This window comes from Manis pentadactyla, chromosome 5 (assembly GCF_030020395.1).
Source record: "Manis pentadactyla isolate mManPen7 chromosome 5, mManPen7.hap1, whole genome shotgun sequence".
Classification (NCBI taxonomy): domain Eukaryota; kingdom Metazoa; phylum Chordata; class Mammalia; order Pholidota; family Manidae; genus Manis; species Manis pentadactyla.
In genome coordinates, this window is record NC_080023.1 from 62,879,404 (window position 1) to 62,899,707 (window position 20,304).

The window sequence follows — 20,304 nt, forward strand, 5'->3', positions numbered from 1 at the left end:
GGCTCACGGCATGAGTCCAGGTGAAAAATGTATGTACTGCATCCTCTTTCCGATGGTGCAGGTGAAACAAACATCTTTCATCAAATTAATGTTGTACTTTTTTAAATAAAAGGGACAAACAACATAATTTGGATTTTCAGCAAAATACCTGGAAAGAGTGGTATATGTAATAATAATTTATTTACTTAATCTATTAAGCTTCGCTTAAGTTCAACAAAGTGGGAGAGATGTTGTATACTTTGCCAACTCCAACAGAGGCATTTTGTTGTTGTGTTCATTCAGTTCATTCAGTAAACATTAATGAAATATTTACTGAGAACATATTAGCCTCTGGGAATTCAGTGATACATAATAAGACATTTTCACTCAAGGATTCATAGACACCCAGACTCTTGAGTGTGAGTGTACATCCATTTCTCGTGGAAACTTTTTCAGAGCAGAGGGCTGTGTCTTAGGCTATTCTTGATAGTTTTTTTTTAAAGCCTCTTGCTTAAGGGGAAAGCCTCAAATCCTGAGTTTTTGTCCACTGTTGCTATTTTCTTAAACAAAAGTGCCTCACTAAGGTTTTCTCTTACTATCCTTACAAAAAATAACACCACCACTACAGTGGTCATCTATAAAGGCAAGTGAGTAAAGTAATAAGTTCTCAGACTGTGGAAACAGGACAACCTAGGTTTGACTCTAAACTCTGTTACCTACCAGTAATGTAGGGCAAGTTCTTAAATTCTCTAATCCTGAGTTTCCTCATCTACAGACAAGTGATGATAATACCTTGAAAGAGCTATTAACATTTATCAGATTAAGGCAATTATAAAGATTAAATGACAAAATACATGTAAAAATAACTAGCCTGGCACCTGGTGGATGTGAATTTCTAATATTTATTGAGTACTTTCTAAGAGTCTGGCACTGTTTGAAATGCTTCTGTATCTTCCCCACGCTCCTATGAAGTAGGCACTATTATTATCCCCTTTTAGAAATGAAGAAACCCAAAACACAGGAGAGATTAAATATCTTGTGAGGTCATGGAGGTGACAGGGGGAGCCCCTCCAGTTCCTGCCTCTCAGCTGATAAGGTTCAAAGGAGATGTCAGTTACTTTTTCCCTTTTAGGTAAAATTATTTTTAAGATTTACTGCAGTGAGAAAGTAATGCCAATCATTGGCTCTAGTGCCACCGTTAAGGGCTGCATGCAAGTGAAAGCTGGTGATGGAGGAACTGGTTGGCCCCCCAGCATGTTCTTAAAGAGTTAATGGGTCTACTTACTACCTTGTTCCTGGGTATGAGGGTTGTAGGAGGGCACTAATGAACATGCCTGGTTCTTTTCCCGGCCCCTCAAAAGTCATCCTGTCTGTGGCCCTCACTGACATCATCCTCATCCCCTTCCCCTGATGGATCAAATTAAGAATTTGTGAACAAAGTGGAGAACCAGGCCAGCTGGTAGGATTTGGCTTAGACTTTGTGAAGTCCATGTAGGGATTGAAATTGATGTGGTATTATCTTGGTCTCCAAGACAAAGGCAAGGGGGGGAAGTGTGCCCCAGAGCTTCATCATAGGGAGAGGGAAAATACTGACCTGGAAAAGGTTGTTTCCCCTGTTTCCATTGCCATTTCCTCAACTCCTAGATTCTGGAGATCCCTGAGTTAGACCTTTAACTAAAAATAAATCCCAAGTAGTAGGTTGCAAACCCTATTGATTTAATGAAGACTTAACTCATATTGGCCAATTTATTAAAATAATGTGGAGAGGCCTAGGGCACAAATGTAGTTAAATAAGTTGCAGACATGACTTACTATTTAGAGATGAGCCTTTTTACTTAGTCCACATCCCACCCCCGCAAGTCCTGGTCAATGTGCAGGATGTTCTGTATTAACATTCTCAATATCCCAAGTCCCTCCTTTGCGGTGAAAGCTAGATGATTGGGATCTCAGGACTTTTTCCTCAACCACTCACCTGGCTCCAGGGCTATTTACAGACACACCAGAGAAGCTTCCCCAGCACAATGAGGAACCACTGGAGGCAGTGGGCTGACACCAGGTGGGTAGGGAGGAGTATTTGTGAAGTATTGCTTGCAGCCCTCTATTTGAAGGAATGTCACTGTGTACCAGTTCTGTCCACGCAAGTGAGCCACATTATCTCAGGGCAAAATTACTGGCAGAAGAAACTCTTTCAGGGCTCTGCTGTCTGAGGGGAGAGAAGAAATCTGGAGGAACCTACAAGGGTCTTCGCTCTCAGCTTGTCCCACACCCCTCAAGGCTGTTGTGCTGTGTGCAAGCTCCACTTGTCTTTTAGTATGACTCACAATGAACGTGCATGGCTAAAGTTGGAGTTACAGGACTGTCACATCAAGTCCCTCTCTGCCTCTTCACCATGGCCTCCAGCCTCCTTCCCTCAACCTTAAGCCCTTTGTGTCGGTTCCCATGGTTACCTCTTCAGCCCTAGCAGCTGGAACACTGTAGTGAGAAGAGGCCACCTTCCCTACTGAGCCAGGTCTGGCCGAGGCCACTGATCTGCCACTGGATTCATGACATGGGGTCACAGTCCAGTACCTTCTCTTTGTCATGGGTTCCGTACCTTTCCCAGGCTTGGTGAGTTGGGGCTGCAGTGGGAGGGGAGATGAAGGGGACTGTACAGGGTATTTCCTGCCCCTGACTGGCCCGGCTGCCCCCTGACCTTCCCAGCTCCTGCCCAAGGCCATCTCCTGTGTGTTAGTGCCCAGTGGAGGGGGAAGGACTGCTCTGCCCAGTCAGACGAAAATGATCACTCACCTCACTACCACCTTGCCCTTTGGCTTTTGTTCCCAGTACCATCTGTTTACAGGTTAATTGACATTAACAAGACCAGGGTCTGGTCTAGAAGGAACTGATATCAACGGCAGGTTTTCACCCGTCCTAGAAGACCTGGCAGGCACTGGAAATGGGGAGAATATTGGGACTCAGCGTGCAAGATGAGAACACACCTAGCTGAGAGTTTGTCCCAAAGCCTTCTCCTGAGACGCTCTTCAGAGGCTTAAATTCCTTATCCTTTGGTGTCCAGTTGGTTCCAGAATTAAAACAGGACTTGTAAGTACAGGTGGAATTAAGGAGAGGTAGTTATCAATAGGAGCCACCAAAAATCACCAGTGCTGAGGAAGTTGTTATCCTTGCCCTGGAATAAGTGAACTCTGTTGTCTAGAGATCTTTCAGCCTGCAGCTGCCCCACGGAGCTCTTACACGATGGGGTTGTTGTAGAAGGGGTTAAGGACATCCCTGGGAGCCTTCTGATGTGTTGGGTCCTGGCTTTCTCATGTTCTTTGTGATCTTCAGCAACTTAGTTATATTACTTTTGCCTCAATTTCTGTTTCTGTGTGAAGGGGGCAACATTTCATAAGGTTGTTATGAAAGTTAAATTTTTAATTTGTTATGTAAAAATACATTGAAAATTGAAAAGCCTACTCCAGGTGCCAATTCGTAATACTCCCTAGCAATGCTTCAAGAATGCCATGCTAAACTAAAACATAGAATTTGTCAGTTGCACATTCATTTTACATAATGTCAGTCAGAAATCCCCAAGAGAGGATAGGATAGTGTTGGGGTAAGCAGGGACGTAGGGGGGTAAAAAACAACAACTCTAGACTGTGTTACACTAACCCTATAGTCACCAAAGGAAAGGGAAAATGATGGGGATAAGTAGAAACTCAAACCATAGTTACCTTGAAACACCAAGGTATATTGTAAACCACCAACAATCACTTTTCCACAAATTGCCAGCATTTTGGTACTTTGCCTTCCATTTAAACAGTGCTTCCAAGGAATATAAAGCAACAGCTGGGGAAAAGTTTGGGAGACAGAGTTCTGCTTTGGGTGAGAGCAAAGGTTGGAAACATTTAAGGTTGAGGTTTGGAGGCATTTAAATAGCATGGAATGTCTATTATCTACCCAAAAAAAAGCAGAACGAATCTTGGATATTGTGGACACAAATGCAGTTGGCACGAGCTTTAAAAAAGTGCATTTGTGAGCTTCTTTCTAAGACCCAATAATCCTCTTGGGCAAAGTAAGGATTAGGCCTCCCTCTCAAACAAGGGGTTGAGTTCATTTTTGCTAAGATTCCTCAGCTGACGCCAAATTTAGCAAGGCACCTATTTTCTCCCAATGAATGACAACCTCCATTTATATTTTTAATGTCCACCCCTCTTCTTCAGGCAGGGCCAGGACAGGAACAACTTATTTGCATGTGGATGGGAGGGAGAAACCCTGACTCCCAGAGACCATATTGTGACCCCAGGGACCAGCTGGATGGATAGGATTCTTGCTTCAGAGCCTACGGTGGGAGGACTACAGGGGCTCAAGAAAAGTGGGCCCAAACTCATGTTTTTCCAACAGCCATGCAGGTACATTCACTGATGTACCCTCCCAGCCCAGTGTCTGAGGCTACCTCTGGCGAGAGGAGGCCTCTAAAACTCTTCAGGCTAGATCTGTCATCAGTGCTGGAGCAGCCATTTTTCACACCAGCTGCTGGGTCTTCAGTGCTAGTCCATTCCTGAGGAACCCGGATAATGCCCCGTATTTCCTGTTTCATGTGCAAAAACCCTCCACTCTGGAATTGAAAATTTTATCCCTCCCCAAGTGCTTTAAACATTTGTAGTTTCTATTTTTCACGAGTTACAGAGCCCATGTAACTCCTTTACCATACTCCTCTCTCACACATAGACTACTTTGAATGAAAATAGCTTTTGTCTTGTAGTGGTTATCATGTGCCAGGCTCATCGGACCCCACAGCCGTGCCATCAGGCAGATAATACATTGTCCCTTTTTAGAGATCAGGTCCTGAGGTTCAGAGAGAATAATGGTCAGGGACTGGCAGAGCTCAGATTGGAACCCAGGTCAGTCTGGCTCCAAATCCTGTGTGTGTCTCTCCAGCGAGATTAGAAGGCAGAAATTGTCTTTTCTTTCACACACATCCAACTTGGACCTGCATGTAGAAACTGTTTATCACTTGTGGGTGGAGGTACTCAGAAATTATGTTTTCTCGCTCAGGATTTGTTATTTATGCCTTTTTTCACCTTGGTTTGTAAGCTGTTAAATGTAAAAGGAACCCTAAAGCTCATCCATACCAATGTGGTGCAGGTGTCCCAGCTGCTGGGCCAGTACGTTGCCCTCTATAACAGTGCATGTGCGTGTGGCCATTTTAGGGTCTACTTTATCCTAATGTTTTGTGGAAATAAGGGAGGAAGTATTACCTAATCTGTTTTCCTGTGTTACTTCCACCATGTTGCTGCTTGTTCTCTCTCTCTCCTCTCACTACAAGTAGACTCCTTCCAACGTGCTTTCCTAGAGAGGATGTGACTGGTGATACACCATGCAGTGTGCTCTGGGAGAGGCATGTCACAAAAATTCAGCCTGGGAGGTTTTCTGTTTGGCCCCAACCTTATCGTTCCATGAGGGTCCCATGATGCAGAATGTCCAGATGCCTTTTGCTGTCTCAGCTGAGGATCTGGGCATTGGTTGTATTATATTGTGTGTAACCTTCCCACCTGTTCCCAGAAGACCAACAACACACTGCTCTGTCCAGGTAGAGCGTCAGCAACAGAACTTCACTTTGGGAGGACATCCAGGCCCATCCGGATGAGATAGGGAGCACACCAAGAGACTGGCCTACTGTCCACTCAGAGCATATTTTAATAAAACATATGTTGGGCATCGTCTCCTGGAAGAGCACCATACTTGATCAAGGAAGGAAAGAGAAACTCAAGAAGAGTTTGTGCTTAGGAGCAAAGGCTTTGTTTCAGCCAGATCCACATTCAAATTCTTGTTCCACTAGAGCTTGAGCAATTTCCACTGCTTTTTCTAAGTCTTGGTTTCTTCTTCTGTAAAGTAGGGGTGTAATAACATTAAAGTGTCTAGACTAGAGACTGATGGTAAATATTACAGTAAGCTGGGCAGGTAATAATTTAGCACATGGCCTGGCTCAGAGCACTCCATAGGGTAATTACAACTCCTGGGACTACTGCTTTGATACTGTGTGAGGCATATGAATGGGGGGAAACAGTCATACATACAAATGATGCAAGAGAGAAAATGGAAAAGAGAGGAAAGTGTGCTGAGTGTGGACTACTCTTATGGTCTCATGTACTCTTTATCTCCCTAGTACATTCTTCATAGCATGTATTTGTACGGTTATTTTGCCTGTCTTCCCCATTTGTAATTCCACAGAGCAGGGATCATGTCGGTTTTGCTACCATGGCAAGCCTGGTGTGTAATCCATTGTGTGGTGCATGGGTGACCCTTAGTGAGTATTGATTGAATGAATGGATGATTGGGCTGGGTATGGAAGTGGGCTTGAATCTCAGCATGAAACATGTCCTCTATCATTCAGCAATGTGACCAGTGTTAGGAAGTTCTGAGTCAAAAGTAGGAATGCGGTCTGGGTGGCAGGGGTAAGGGTGGGGAGCCCTTCAACATCTGGCCTCATCATTTCCCTAGATCTAGGCCATTTAGACTAGGGATGGACAGAGTTCATCTGAATTTCATTAACTTTCCACCTTCTTCTGAAGACACTTTCTCTTTAAAGAAGCTTTGGCATTACATATTTGTCACCTGTGTCGATGAACTTTTAGGATTGTAGAGTTCAAAGACAAAATGAAATAATAGAGCATGAAAGTTAGAGGTAGGGACCCTGGCTTCACATGCCAGTTGTGTAGCTTACAAGACCTGAACTCAAGTAAATAACTGTCCCTCATTGGGGCTGTCTCTGCATCTGTTAGGTGGAGATAAATAATACCTACTCTCCTTGCTCTTTAGCATTATTATGGGGGCCAAATGGAATAATGTATGGGAGGTACTTTCAAGCTACAATGACGACATTAAAGTAAGGAACTATTATGTTCACTGTAGAGATTTGCATGGTTCTTTGGAAACACTGGAGAAAGAGAAGGTGGGGGAAGAAAGGTGGAGGCTGAATTTTCTCAGGAAGCATTCATCTCCCTCTGCTGACACTCATGTCCCAGAAATCCTGCTTCTTCCTTCAACAAGTATTTTCAGTGGTAGCTAGAATCTTTCCACTTTGCTCCTAGGATAGATATATCTACTTATATTTCTCAAGATTTTCCTTTAAAAATGTAGAGAAATTAGACTCTTAGATTCCTTCTGGTTAGGAAAAAACATAAGGCTAATTTACTTTTTCTGATAATTAAAATAATATTAATTGTAAACAATTTGCAAGATGTATGAAAAGAGAAGAAATACTACCCAGTAGTAACATTTTGGTATACCTGCTGTTTTCATGTGTATCTTTTGGTCTCATATGAGTAGCAAAAGGTTGATGTGGAAGAAATGCCAGGTATACATGGCTTGGCATGTGGCTGATAACTAAGAAAAAAGTATTCAAAGCCCAGTGACCCCTCAGAGGCATTTAATGAGGGGTAGGGTGGAGAGAGGGGGTAGCCCTTTGGCCATGTTTCTTTCCACTTGCTTTATTTCATTTTGCTTTTCTTTATTGGTAAAATGAGGGTAGTCATTGTCTCAAATTATAAGAAAATTGAATATCTGTTTCTAAAGCACAGTATGTGGTACATACCATGTATCCAGTAAGAGTAAGTTTCCGTTCTGTTGGTAAGAAGTTAACACTACTGCCAGGCACTGTTCTAAGTGTTTACACATACCAGTTAGTTCAAGTCTCACAACTACCCTTCGATGCAGGTGCTATTATTATTATATTTTATAGAGGAGGAAACTGAAGTATAAGAGATTAAGTGACCTGCCCAAGGTCAAACATTTACTAGGTGATAGATCCTCAATAGCAACACAGCAGTGGGCTCCAAAATCCACATTGTTCGTGCATATTATACAGCCCGCCACTTACCAGAGTTCATATAAGGTCAGGCTCTGAGTGTGTGCACGAGGACCATACCTGTCCCACAGTGAAGATATCATCAGGGTAATTGTAAGGCCTTGCATGAGGGCTCTTGGTTTTCCTATGCACATGCCCTGGGCTAGTTATGTTATAGGCCTCAGTGGGTGGAGGGAAGAAGTCAAAAGCAAATCTGAAGCAGATTAAATATTTATTAGGCAGGTTAAACGATTTGGCTAGTCATTTGGCTTCCCCTACCTACCCTTTTCCACTTTTTGTTTAAGGTTGACATAGAGAGGTCATTGGCTAAGATCTGGAGATAGGTAAGTTTATGGTTTCTGAAAGAATCAGAAATATGTTGAATGCCAGTGGTATTAACTGCACATGTAGGTCCACTCGGAAGGCTTCTGGAGAAATCATGTGAGAAAAAGCAAGAGCAGGAAGTACAAACAGATACACAGGTCTGAGACATATAAGTCACATCTGTGCATGGTTGAAGGATTATGTCTGGCCCTTCTGTAATAACCAGGCTGCCCAACTGGGTGGGTGAACAGAAAAAAGTTTTAAGTGCAAGTGGCTGCCTTTGATGGAAAGCACCAGTTGGAGATAGGCCTGAGGCAATGCACAGGGAGCTTCCTAAATGGTAAATAATGATTTAAAGGCAAAAAAGTAAGGGAAGGGACAGTGATCTTGAAGGTTAAGTCTAGAAATATAGGTATCAAAAGGTCTTTTAAAGGTAACAAGGAAGGTGGCCGGTTAGCTTGGTTGGTCAGAGCGTGGTGCTAAAGGTAACAGTGGGCTTTTAAAAGAAAGAGCAGTTCAGTGAGCATGTGACACCTTCGATAAATGCTCAGTCATCAGAAAATGAAGAACAGCAATGTTAGACTAGGAACAGAAATCTGTACCCAAAATCTCCTTCTAGATGCTGGAGAAGCCAGGAGTCCAGGAGCTGAAGGCACATGTGCTGGGGACCCTGTGGTGGTGACACTGCTAAGAGCCTGCTAACCAGACAGATGACAACAAGGCCAGCTTTGTGTATGATGGACACAGAGCAGCATAAGAAGAAAAAAGGAACAGGAGACCAAGGACATGACTTTTAATCACATTATGAAAACAAGTACACATGCACCCAGCATAAAACCAAAGGAATTTCTCCTATGGCTCTGAAGACTAACTTCGCCTGGTATATATGCAGTTCTGCTTGCTTCCAAACATAGGGTCACAAAACTGTGCCTTACCGTACCCCAACTTCTGCAGAAGGGCTTGGCCAAGTCCCCCAACACTGGTCCTCTCCACCCTGTCAAAGCCAGCTGCTAATGAGATGAACCAACAGTTAGGGCCACATTCTCCTTTCACAAAGAAATTGCCTCATCACCTTAAATAAAAAGTGACCAAAAGCAAAGAGACCCCCCACCTGTCCACAAAACAGTGTATTACAAACAATGCCCTTAAGCGTCGAAGGGCATAAAGCTCCATTTTGGATGTCTTATACAGTAATTCCCTTTACCATCTCCTATGATTCGTTCAACAAATCCACATAGTGCCTACCATGAGCCTTTCACTGTGCTAGGCCCTGGGTGTGTAATGGTTGAAAAAAACAAAACTTAACAAAAGCCAGCTGTGGGCCCTGACCTCACTGAGCTTACTGTTCAGTAGAGGAAGCAGAACCATGTGCAAATGAACAGTTACATGCAGCCCTAAGAGCAATGCGGGAAAGACCCATGCCGAGCAAGAGACTCTCTGTGGTAGATGAGCTGGTCTCTGGGGAGGTGATGTCCCACCGGGGACCAGAGGCTGAGGAGGAGCCCACCAACTGAAGAATTAGGAGGACAACTTTCAGGCAGAGGGAACAGCATGTGTGGAAATAAAAGAACTTGGAGAGCTTGGGGCGGTCAGGGTGGAGTGAGGGGGGTGGACAGGAGCCAGGTCATCTGAGGCCTCCCAGGTCAAGGAAAGGAACTTGAATTTCATCCAAAGTGCAGGAGGAAGCTACATAAGGGTTATTAGAGAATGACATGCTCCATTTATGTTTTAAGCACAAGGTGCTGGCTGCTGGGTAGACACTGTATCCTAAGGAGATAGGAGTGGAAATAGCCAGTGAGAAGTTGCTCCCTACTGGATGAAACACAACAAAAAGTGAGACATTGCTGATTCTAACAGATAAGCCACCACTCCCCTGAGGTTGTAATAGTCCATGTCAAGGAGACAAGATTCCTGCCCCCCAGGACAAAATAAAACTATTTAAACTCAGTACTGAAACAAGGAACTAAAGGGATCTGGAGAGACCGTTTTAATAGGCCTGGCCTGTTTGTGGTGTTCAACAGAGCCACAGGGAACAAAATGTTCTGGAACTTTTTATTTTGCTATTGACCAAAACTCAGTTCAGAAATCAGTTAAGGACTCTATTAAAATACCAAACAGTAAAGCAGTCAGTATATATTTGGGAGTTACAAGTATTGGGGTGGGGCAGGGAGTGAGGGGCGGCACAAGTGAAAAGGGAGAATAGGATGAAGAAAATAGGAATGTACTTATCACAGGAGTAGAAATAATGTAAGTGATTGGCCTGGATTTCTTATTTCTTAACTGTCTGGAAGAAAGAGGATATACTGGGATTGTGGGTCACAATTTTTTTTAGCTCCTGATAAACCTTCTAAGGTCAGTTTTGACCCCTATTTCATCACCTGTACTTGTGATATAGAGACTGGAGAGGAGCAAGAAACAATATAAAAACAGCCCGCTGAAAGGTCTCATTACTTTCACCTCTTAGTTAACATACGAGTAGAGGAGATGGGAGGGAAGAAAGGATACAGATGTGTTGAATATTTAGCAGTACTTCATTCATTCAAGGGTAATTATCAATCAGCTCTGTGCCCAGCAGCAAGCTGGTCAGCTTGCCTTTAAGAGTATGTAGTGGAAGAGAGGCCAGCCAACAGGCAGTCTGAGGACAGTGTGAGCGGCACTTTGAAATGCACATCTGTAGCCAGTGTGCCTCTGCTAGCCCAGAGGGGGCACCCTAGCCCAACTTGCACCCAGAGAAATGTCCAGACAGAAATCTTAAGGACAAATGTGGATAAGCCAGGAGAAGGTGGTACCTTTCCAGATCTGGAAGTAGCCCCGTAAGGCTGGGGAGACATATGGTTTATTTCTGTATTTTTCACTTGAAGCTGTTCATTGATTCCAAGACTTCTACAATGTGTCTTTGGATATATTTAAGGAAAAAATTTACCTTTGAGTATTTTTTAAGTAAACATAAGTTCATTTGGTAACATGTTTACTTAAAGGCCCCATCATTACCATTCTCCACCTGTTCTGACCAAATCTGAGCTAGTAATTCCAAGACCTACAGAATCAGTGACATAAACTGAAACATTCTGAAACTGCTAACCTGAGAGGAAGAAGAGCAAGTGGTTGTCAGTGGTTTTCATCCCATCTGAGAAGGATTCCGGATGTGGTTTGAACCAAGATATACAGCCTCACTGTATCTGTTTGTTCATCTGAATTTGTTCATGGGGCTAAAAAATATTAATACTTGCCTTAATAAAGAACTTATGAGGATAACTCCTACCATATAGGAAAGCACACATATCCTTTTATAGAAAAAACATTGAGTAATCTGCCACAGTCATGTGGTCCCATTGTAACACCAGTCGGGCCCCATTTCCTAATGAGATGAAAGCACATTGCCGACTGTGTTGATTCCAGTTTGTCCAAAGGCAGGTAGCATAGTGACCTCAGGTGGGTGGGGAAATGTGCATTCTGGACCCAGCTTGAGTTCAATGTACAGATAAGATAACTGGGAGGGGGAGAGAAGGGCAAAGTGAGGATTCCAGACTGGGGAGTCTCTGGGACAGTAGGCTCCCCAACACTCATCCCAGGGATGTTTTCTGCCTAAATTCACCTTGGAATTTCTTAGAATATATACATTTAAAAGTGTTTATTTGTTGTCCAGATTATTCCAGAAAGAGTTTAAGGCCAAAAACCTGTGCTCTGGGTGCTGCTGACTCTTCACTCTCTCCAGTCTGTCCCTAGTTTGTGTGGTACAACCAGTGCCTCCCGAGCAGCCCACCTCGATGGGGAGGTGAAGCTGAGCAGAGAGGCTGTGCTGTGGGTTGCCCTGGGGGTTACACTTGGCAGCAAGCAACATGGCTTTCATGAACCCACACACCCAGTTGCTAATCTCAGCTGGTCCCCTGGAGGTGGCTGGTGACAGGACATTTGCCGTGGAGAGCAGTGCTGGGGAACTGGTCTCTGCTTTCCTGGGGTTGAAAAGAATCATGCACTGAAAATCCTTAAAAAGGTGAGATGATCAAAGGTTCCTCAGGCTTCCTTTTCTTCCCCGTGTGACTGCTGTTCCTGCCAGCCCTTCACTGTGACAGTATACCCCTGGACCTTCCACCCCTCCGTGCCTCCCAGGAAGGAAGAGTGGGCAAAGAAAGAGAAAAGGGCTCAGTCATTGTACAGAAAGCACAGTGCCAACAATTGTGGTTTAGGCCAAAAACGAAGAAGTTATTAAGTGCCGCAAAGGTTTTGTGAAAGCTCAGGTGTGGTCTTCTAGCTTTCTGTTAGCAGGCAATGTTAGGGTCTGGAGGGGAGCTGGAAAAGAAAGCTTACTGTCAGAATGGATTATACCAATGGGTGGTCAGGGATGTGCTCCTTTTACATTCATGCACCTGATGGTGAGAAATCTTTGAATCAACTTCCCGCCCCAGCATAAGCCAGATGGCCATTGGGCTTGGCGCCTCTGAGGATTGTATGAGAAATCCCAATTGGAGACCACATAATTCTGCAAAAGGCTTTGATACATTAACTGTCTGGCCAAGGTCCTTCTTGCTATCAATTATGGCATACCTTAGATCTTTTTACTTGTGTCTATTTGGCATAACAGCTGAAAGGTGCTCTAAAATGCAGGGACTGTAGTAAGACAGTAATGAAAATAATTAAGCACATATCATGTGTAGGCAGTGTGCTAGACAGTCAATAAATAGACATTATCTAGAAACTTAATAGCAACTCTGCAAGATAGGTGAAATAATAGTGGCTAATTTGCTGAGTGCTGGACATGTGCCAGGCTCTCTTCTAAGTGTTTTACCTGAATTAGTTTAAGTTTTCAGCAGCTGTAGGAAAGTGGTGGTTCTTTTGCACCCATTTCAGAGGTAAGAGAACCAAGGCACAGAGAGGACAAAATCACAGAGCTGGTTAGTGGGTAGAGCCAGGACTGTAACTCAGGGAGGCTGACCCCATTGCCAGGATCCTAACCACTGTGTGCCTGCCTCTGATTTTCACGTTCCAGAAGGGGCGCCTGGGGCTCAGAATGTATTTGCCCAGTATCATTCAGTTCATAAGTGACAGAACCTCAAGCCTGAAGTTCAGGCTTCCAGTTTAGGGTTATATTGAATATATTCAGTGGCAAGAATGCTAAATTTGGTGAGAAGAGTAATGTATAGAAGGAGGTGGTGGTGCTTAGATAGAACTAAGGTAAAGATAAAAACTTTAGCTTAGAAATGGAAACTCCCTATTCTCCCTGGTCATCTCCCTCTGTGTCCTGAAATAAATAGAAATCAACAGCCATTTGGTAATCCCATCCCCTCTCAGTCAAGGCTTATGCAGAGGGGAAACAGCAGGCTTTTGTGCCTTCTCCAGGTTCCTGCTTGCAAGATATGCGTGGGGGCCATAGTCAGCTTTCAGAGGCTTAGAAAGAGCCTCAAAGCCAGACACGGAAAAAAACAAAGCGCTGGTAACCAGCATAGCAGAATGATGGCCAATCCATTTCAGAGCCTGTTGCAGGAGATGGTCTGATCAAGGCCTTGGGTGTGCGGTCAGGGCATTTGGAAATTAGGGAGCTGAGACTCTGCTGAGGAGAAGAAATATACCTGTTTCCATGGCACATTGGGCCATGCAGGGCTTAACATTTTTCTCTGACTCCCTGGGAGTATGGAGGAAAAGAGTTAGGGGAATGGTGTTAGGGATGGGGGTGGGGGATGGGGGGGTGGATTTAAATGAACACACAAAAGGCTTGCCTCCAGGGCAGTGGAATCTAAACAATCTGAAACAGCTCGGGCTCAGGACTTGGCAAGTGCTGCCGAGTTGCCACCCACTGAACAGAACGAGGCCTGCCCCACTTGGAGCTCACTCTCCTTGCTGTGAAATTGAGAAGTGAGGCAGCAGGGAGCGGTTTTCAGGGAACCACCTCGGGTGACAGTTTGCTTTAGTCCAGTTTTTCCCTTACCAACAGATGCTGAATGGGAGAGTTCACCTTTATAATAGTGTATCTTCCTTCTCCCTTGGTTGGAAAACCTGGTATTCTGGGATTGGGAAGGACACTTCATTGTCTCACAGAAACACGGGTAGGAGAGGATGAAGATCTTCAGTAGTGGATTTGCCTTCTTTGAGGCAGAGAACTGCAGTGGGTGCAGACTTAGAACTCCGCACTTAGCTGTGCTGCTCTGCTCAAACTCCAGGGTCAGTTTTCGCATATTTCTTGTTAGATTCGTTGTGCCCTGCCCATGAACACCACCATGCTTAGTCTCCTGTTCTCCCGTTTTTTGCCAGAGATGTGTGTGCAGATCCAGGCACCTCTGACTTCTTCAGCCCAGAGCGCCACACCCCTGACCCTCTGCGCAGGAAAGCCACATGGTCAGGAGTTAAGCTTCGGCTGAAGCACAGGTAAGAGACACCGAGGTCTGTGCCAAGTGGTTCAGAAAAGGGACTGGCTGCTGGGAGAGGGAACTGGGGACAAGACTCAAGATACAGCCCAGCAAGAGGGTAGGGAGGGCTGAACAAGGTCAGGTAGATGCTCAGAGTTCAGGATAACCATCTTAACAGCAGTTTTCAAACTCGGTTCTGAAGGACCCTAAAGTTGCTGGGAGGTAATTCAGGCGGTCCCTCAAACTATTTAATTCAAATAACTTTTTTGTTAATTAAAAACAATTTATACTGAAGTACATACAATAAAATGCACAAATCTTACTGTACAACTTGATGGATTTTGAAATGTATATACACTCACGCAACCGTTGTTCAGATCAAGATATCAAACAGTATCACTAATTTTACCTGCTCTCACCTATGCCACCCATCCTCCATACCTCCCCCCATGGCAAACCAATCTGTTCTCTGTGTTTATGAGTCTATTTCTATTTTGTTTGTTTGGTTTTGTTTTTTAGATTCCCTGTGTAAATGAAATCATACAGTATTTGTCTTTCTCTGGTTTAGTGCACTTAGTGTAATGCCCTCTAGGTCCATCCATGTTGTTAATGGCAAAATTTCTTTCCTTCTTATGGCTGGATAATATTCCATTGTGTATATGTACCACATCTTCTTTGTCAATCCAGTAGATGAATGGATAAAGGCAAATCTTGGTTTTTGTAAATAATGTGGCAATAAACATAGGAGTGCATAAATCTTTTTGGATTAGTGATTTCATTTTCTTTGGGTAAAATCCTAGAAGTGGAATTCTGGGTAATATGGTATTTCTATTTGTAGTTTTCTAAGAAATCTCCACGCTGCTTTCCATAATGACTGTACCAGTGTACATTCCCACCATCAGTGTACATGGGTTTCCACTTCTCCTCATCCTCACCAACACTTGTTATTTCTTATCTTGTTGGTATTAGCCATTCTGACTGGTGTGAGGTGATATCTCATTGTGGTTTTGATTTGCATTTCCCTGATGATTTAGTGATGTTGAACATCTTTTTATGCATCTGCTAGCTGTCTGTATGTCTTTGGAAAAATGTATATTCACATCCTCTGCCCATTTTTTAATCAGATTATTTGTATTTTTGGTATGGAGTTATATGAGTTCTTCATATATTTTGGATATTAATCCCTTACTGGATATATCATTTGTAAATATAGGTTGTCTTTTCATTTTGTTGTTGGTTTGCATTGCTCTGCAGTCTTTTTAGTTTGACGTAGTCCACTTGTTATTTTTGCTTTTGTTTTTCCTTGCCTGGGGAAGCATATCCAAAAAAAAGGTACGGATGCTGATGTTTAAGAGTTTACTGCCTTTGTTTTCTTCTAGGAGTTTTATAATTCCAGGTCTTATAATTAGGTCTTTAATCTATTTTGACTTAATTTTTTTTATGGCATAAGACAGTGATCAAATTTCATTCTTCTACATGTAGCTGTCCAGTTTTCCCAGTACCATTTATTAGAGACTGTCTTTTTTCCCCATTGTATATTGCCTCTTTTATCATATATTAATTGACCATATAGATGTGGGTTTATTTCTGGGCTCTCTATTCTGTTCCACTGGTTTATGTATCTTATGCCAGAAGCATACTAATTTAATTACTGTAGCTTTGCAGTATAGTTTGAAATCAGGGAGCATGTCATCCCAGCTTTGTTATTCAAAATTGCTTGGGCTATTTAAATTTTTTTGTGGTTCCATATATATTTTAGGATTATTTGCTGTAGTTCAGTGAAAAATGCCATTGGTATTTTGATAAGGATTGCATTGAATCTGTAGATTGCTCTGGGCAGTATGACCATTTTAACAATATTCTTCCAGTCCATGAGCATGGAATAGCTTTCCATTTATTTGTACCATCTTCAATTTTTTAAATCAATGTCTTAACAATTTTCAGAGTATAGGTCTTTCACCTCCTTGATTAAATTTATTTCTAGGTATTCTTTTTAATACAATTGCAAATAGGGTTGATTTCTTAATTTTCTGTTCATTATGTGTATATAGAACTATATTTCTATATAATGATTTTGTATTCAACTTCACTGAATTCATTTATTCTGACAGCTTCTTGGTGGAATCTTTAGGATTTTCTATATATAATACGTCATCTGAAAATAGGGACAGTTTTACTTCTTCCTTACCAATTTGGATGCCTTTTATTTCTTTTTCTTGCCTGACTGCTATGGCTAGGACTTCTAGTACTATGTTTAATCAAAGTGGTGAGAGAGGATATCCTTTTCTTTTTCCTGATCTTAAAGAAAGATCTTTTAGTTTTTTGCCATTGAGTATGATGTTAGCTATGAGTTTGTCATGTATGGCCTTTTTATGTTGAGGTATGTCCCCTCTATATCCACTTTGTATGTCCCCTCTATACCCACTTTGTTGAGAGTTTTTATCATGAATTGATTTTGAATTTTGTCAAATGCCTTTTCAGCACTAACTGAGACGACTGTATGGTTTTTATCCTTCTTTTGGTTCATGTGGTGTATAACATTGATTTGCACATATTGAACCATCCTTGCATCCCTGGAATAAATCCTGTTTGGTCATGGTTTCAAATACCAATCAAAATGATTCAAATATCTTACATCTACAACTGGTTTTTTTTGTAAGGTATCATTGATATACCATTTTATGAAGGTTTCACATGAACAACATTGTGGTTACAACATTCACCCATGTTACCAAGTCCCCCCACCCACACCCCATTACACTCATGTCCATAAGCATAGCAAGATGCTATAGACATCCACAAATGTTTTTAAAACTATAACCGAAAACACTCAAAGGGATACAATAATGTCTTACACTTTGGAAATGACTGTGTTAAATTTTAGCAAGATTGATTCATCTTTGAACTTAAATTCATTTGAAACTTCTCTTGTCATATCTAACTGAGGAATGTTCTGAGATTACAGATAGCCTAATAAAAATCTGCAGCTACTTACGTGTGCTTCCTATGTACTAGGTATGTTAGGACTTTAATATCTCATCAAATTCTTCTACCAAGCCTGTGAGATTTGCACTAGCATTCAACTAAGAGGTGGTAAATTCAAATTCAGACAATTTGAGCTCACAGCCACTACACTCCCATTTCCTCAGTGATCAGCATAACAGAACCTGCTTCACAGAACAACAGTGAGAATTCAAAGAGATGTATTCAAAGCTCTTTGCTCAGAGCCTCTTCATAATGAGAACTAAATGTCAGGAGAAATAAATATTAGGTGATAGTATAATGATGTGGTTATCATTCTCATAACTATCAGGTAAGTCTGTGTGCCAGCAAGAAGGGCAGTATAGTAAAATGGAGTCTGGAATCAGACTACCTAGAATTCATACTATGATTCTGCCACTTACAGTGTAATTGCAGCCAAATTATTTAAATTCTTTCCATGTCCAATCTGTAAAATGAATTTAATAACTATCATAGGGTGGCTGAAAAGATTGAAAGAGCTGATACACTTAAAGCACATAGGGTAGTGCCCAGCACAAGCACTCGACTAATCATGGTTATCATTGTTATCAATTATCCTGATTTCAGTTTGGGGGGGCGTGGTGATTCTTTCATGTACTTATTTATTTATTATAAATAAGTAAACATTGTAAAATCTGGATTTATGCAGTTATCCATGTTTATGGGTATGCAAATATACACTAGAGTATTTGTTATGTTTTATATAATAATATATAATCTATATTATGTGTATATATATATATATATTAATATATAATCTATGGTTACATTAAAGTTCTCTGTAAGATTTCATTTGAAAAAAAGATTCAAAGGAAGTTTGAACATAGCAAATGAGGGCTCCGATGACAGGACAACCAGCTGGTTACAGTTTAAGGAACAGCCCAAAGAAGCAGGAGTCCCGAGATTATAGCTATTCCCTTCAGCCTCTTAGGGTCTTCAGAATGCACAGAACCAGAGCCTTCTGTTTAACAAGGCTCCACTGGGCTGTGTAGACTAATGAGGATCAGTGCCAAAGTAGTCAAGGCCAAAAAATTGTAGTTAGGGAGTTACTGCACTAGGCTGGGAAGAAAATAGTCAAGACTTGAACTAAGCAAGTGATGATCAGACAAGAGATGAGACAGATTTAAGAAATATTTAGAAAGCACATGAAGAACAGGTGTGTGTAGGAGAAGGAAGAAGAAAGATGAGAGTGTGACTTCTAAGTTTCTGCTATGGGACAATTGGGGGTAATTGTGGGGCCATTAGCCGGGGTAATGAAGGCAGGAAGAACAGAGATGAAGGAGGTAAGAGGGTTAACACACAGACCTGAGTTAGAGCTTGAAACAATTAAAATATTTTTATAAAGCAATCTTTAACAATTGGATAAAACAAGTGAACCTAAAAGTATATCCAGTTGGTCTCCTAACCATGAAGAGATTGTCTTTAAAACAAGCAAGGGTTGACTCTGGAAAAAAAAAAAAGACGGTGTAGTAGGATGGCAAGACAGAAACCTCCTCCCACAAACACACACCAAGGAAGCAACTACAGCAAATACAGTTTACCCTGAAAATGATCTGAAGGCTGTGGAACAGATTATCTATACCTGGTGAAGAAGATAGATTCCTGGAAGTAGAGGAAAGAATCACTGAGATGGAAAATAGCATAGAGAAGGGTAAAGTGGCAGAGCCGCAATTGAGTGGGACTTGAGCCCTTCCCCCATCCCAGTGCATAAGCCCAAGAGGAACAGAGCAGGGAGGGGATTAAGTGCTCAGACACTCTGCACACCTGGCCCTGGAGATCTCTTCTAGGAACAAAGGTCCACATTGCACTGAGCTTTGGTGATTAACAGGGCTGAATGCCAGGGAGTGTTGGAGCACTCTGGTAGGCTAAGACTCCTGCTGCTGGGGGAGGACAAGTACACTCCATTGGTCCTGCTGAGACCCAACATAGAGGAGGTAGTTTAAAAGATTTACCAGCAGCAGGAAGGGTGCCAGAGGGGTAGGGGTCGGACAAAGCTTTCACTGGAGCAGAAAGTGCAAGTGGAAGACATTTCCCCAGCCCTCCCTCAGCCCAACTGGTCAGGTGCTCATGGGAGCCCCAAACACTCTATCCCCCTTGCTGGCAGCTCAGCCCCAAGGTGCTTTCCTGTGTACCAGCCATCCACCTGGCCCAACAGCATCAGACTGCTGCCTGGCAGGCTAAGGGAGGCTTTCCCAGATTTCCCAGCCCTCTCTCAACCCAAATGGGGAGGTGCCTGTGAGAGCCTGCTACTAGTGCTCCTTCTTGCTGGCAGCCCAACCCCACTCCATGTTCCTGTGTACCTGCCCCACCCTGCCATCACCCCATCAGCACTGCCATTGCTGCCCAGCAGGCAGAGGGTGGCTTTGCCCACAAGATCCTGCAGAAGCCCCTTATGTCACACAAACAGCACACAGGCAAGCTGTCAGCTACTTCTGACAGATGAGCCACTGCTTGCAGACAGGCCGAAAGGCAGCCCTCCCCACAGCCCACCAACAGCAACTGGGGCTCTGCAGCAAGGAGAACCAGGCACTGGTGAGCAAAGAGTCATGAGCTTCTGGGCAACACAGGACTCCTTCATAAAGCCATTACTTTGTAGAACAGGAAGCATAGTGGATCTATCCAATACAAAGGAAGAAATACAGAAACTCAGATAAAATGATGAGCAAGAGGAATATGTTAGAAACAAAAGAACAAAATCACCAGAAAAAGGGCTAAATGAAACAGATTAGCAATCTTGTTGATAAAGATTTCAGAGGAACATTCATAAAGATACTCACTGACCTGGGGAAAAGAATTGATGATCTCTGTGAAAAC

General features: G+C 42.7%; 1 protein-coding gene across 13 annotated transcripts in view; it reads left to right on the top strand.

Moving 5' to 3' along the window:
- Positions 1-20,304, top strand: part of SHROOM3 (shroom family member 3) — a 185,424-nt gene that overhangs the window by 97,505 nt on the left and 67,615 nt on the right. For 10 of the 13 annotated variants that reach the window (XM_036896794.2, XM_036896793.2, XM_057502349.1 and 7 more), the window contains one exon: positions 14,375-14,488. Coding sequence is in view for 3 of the 13 variants with exons in the window: in XM_036896798.2 (XP_036752693.2) it covers positions 14,375-14,488 (114 nt within the window). In the remaining 10 variants the exon portion in view is untranslated. Of the gene's footprint in view, positions 1-11,843; positions 12,123-14,374; positions 14,489-20,304 lie in introns of those variants that run through there. The other 3 variants (XM_036896790.2, XM_036896792.2, XM_057502347.1) reach the window with 1 other exon arrangement.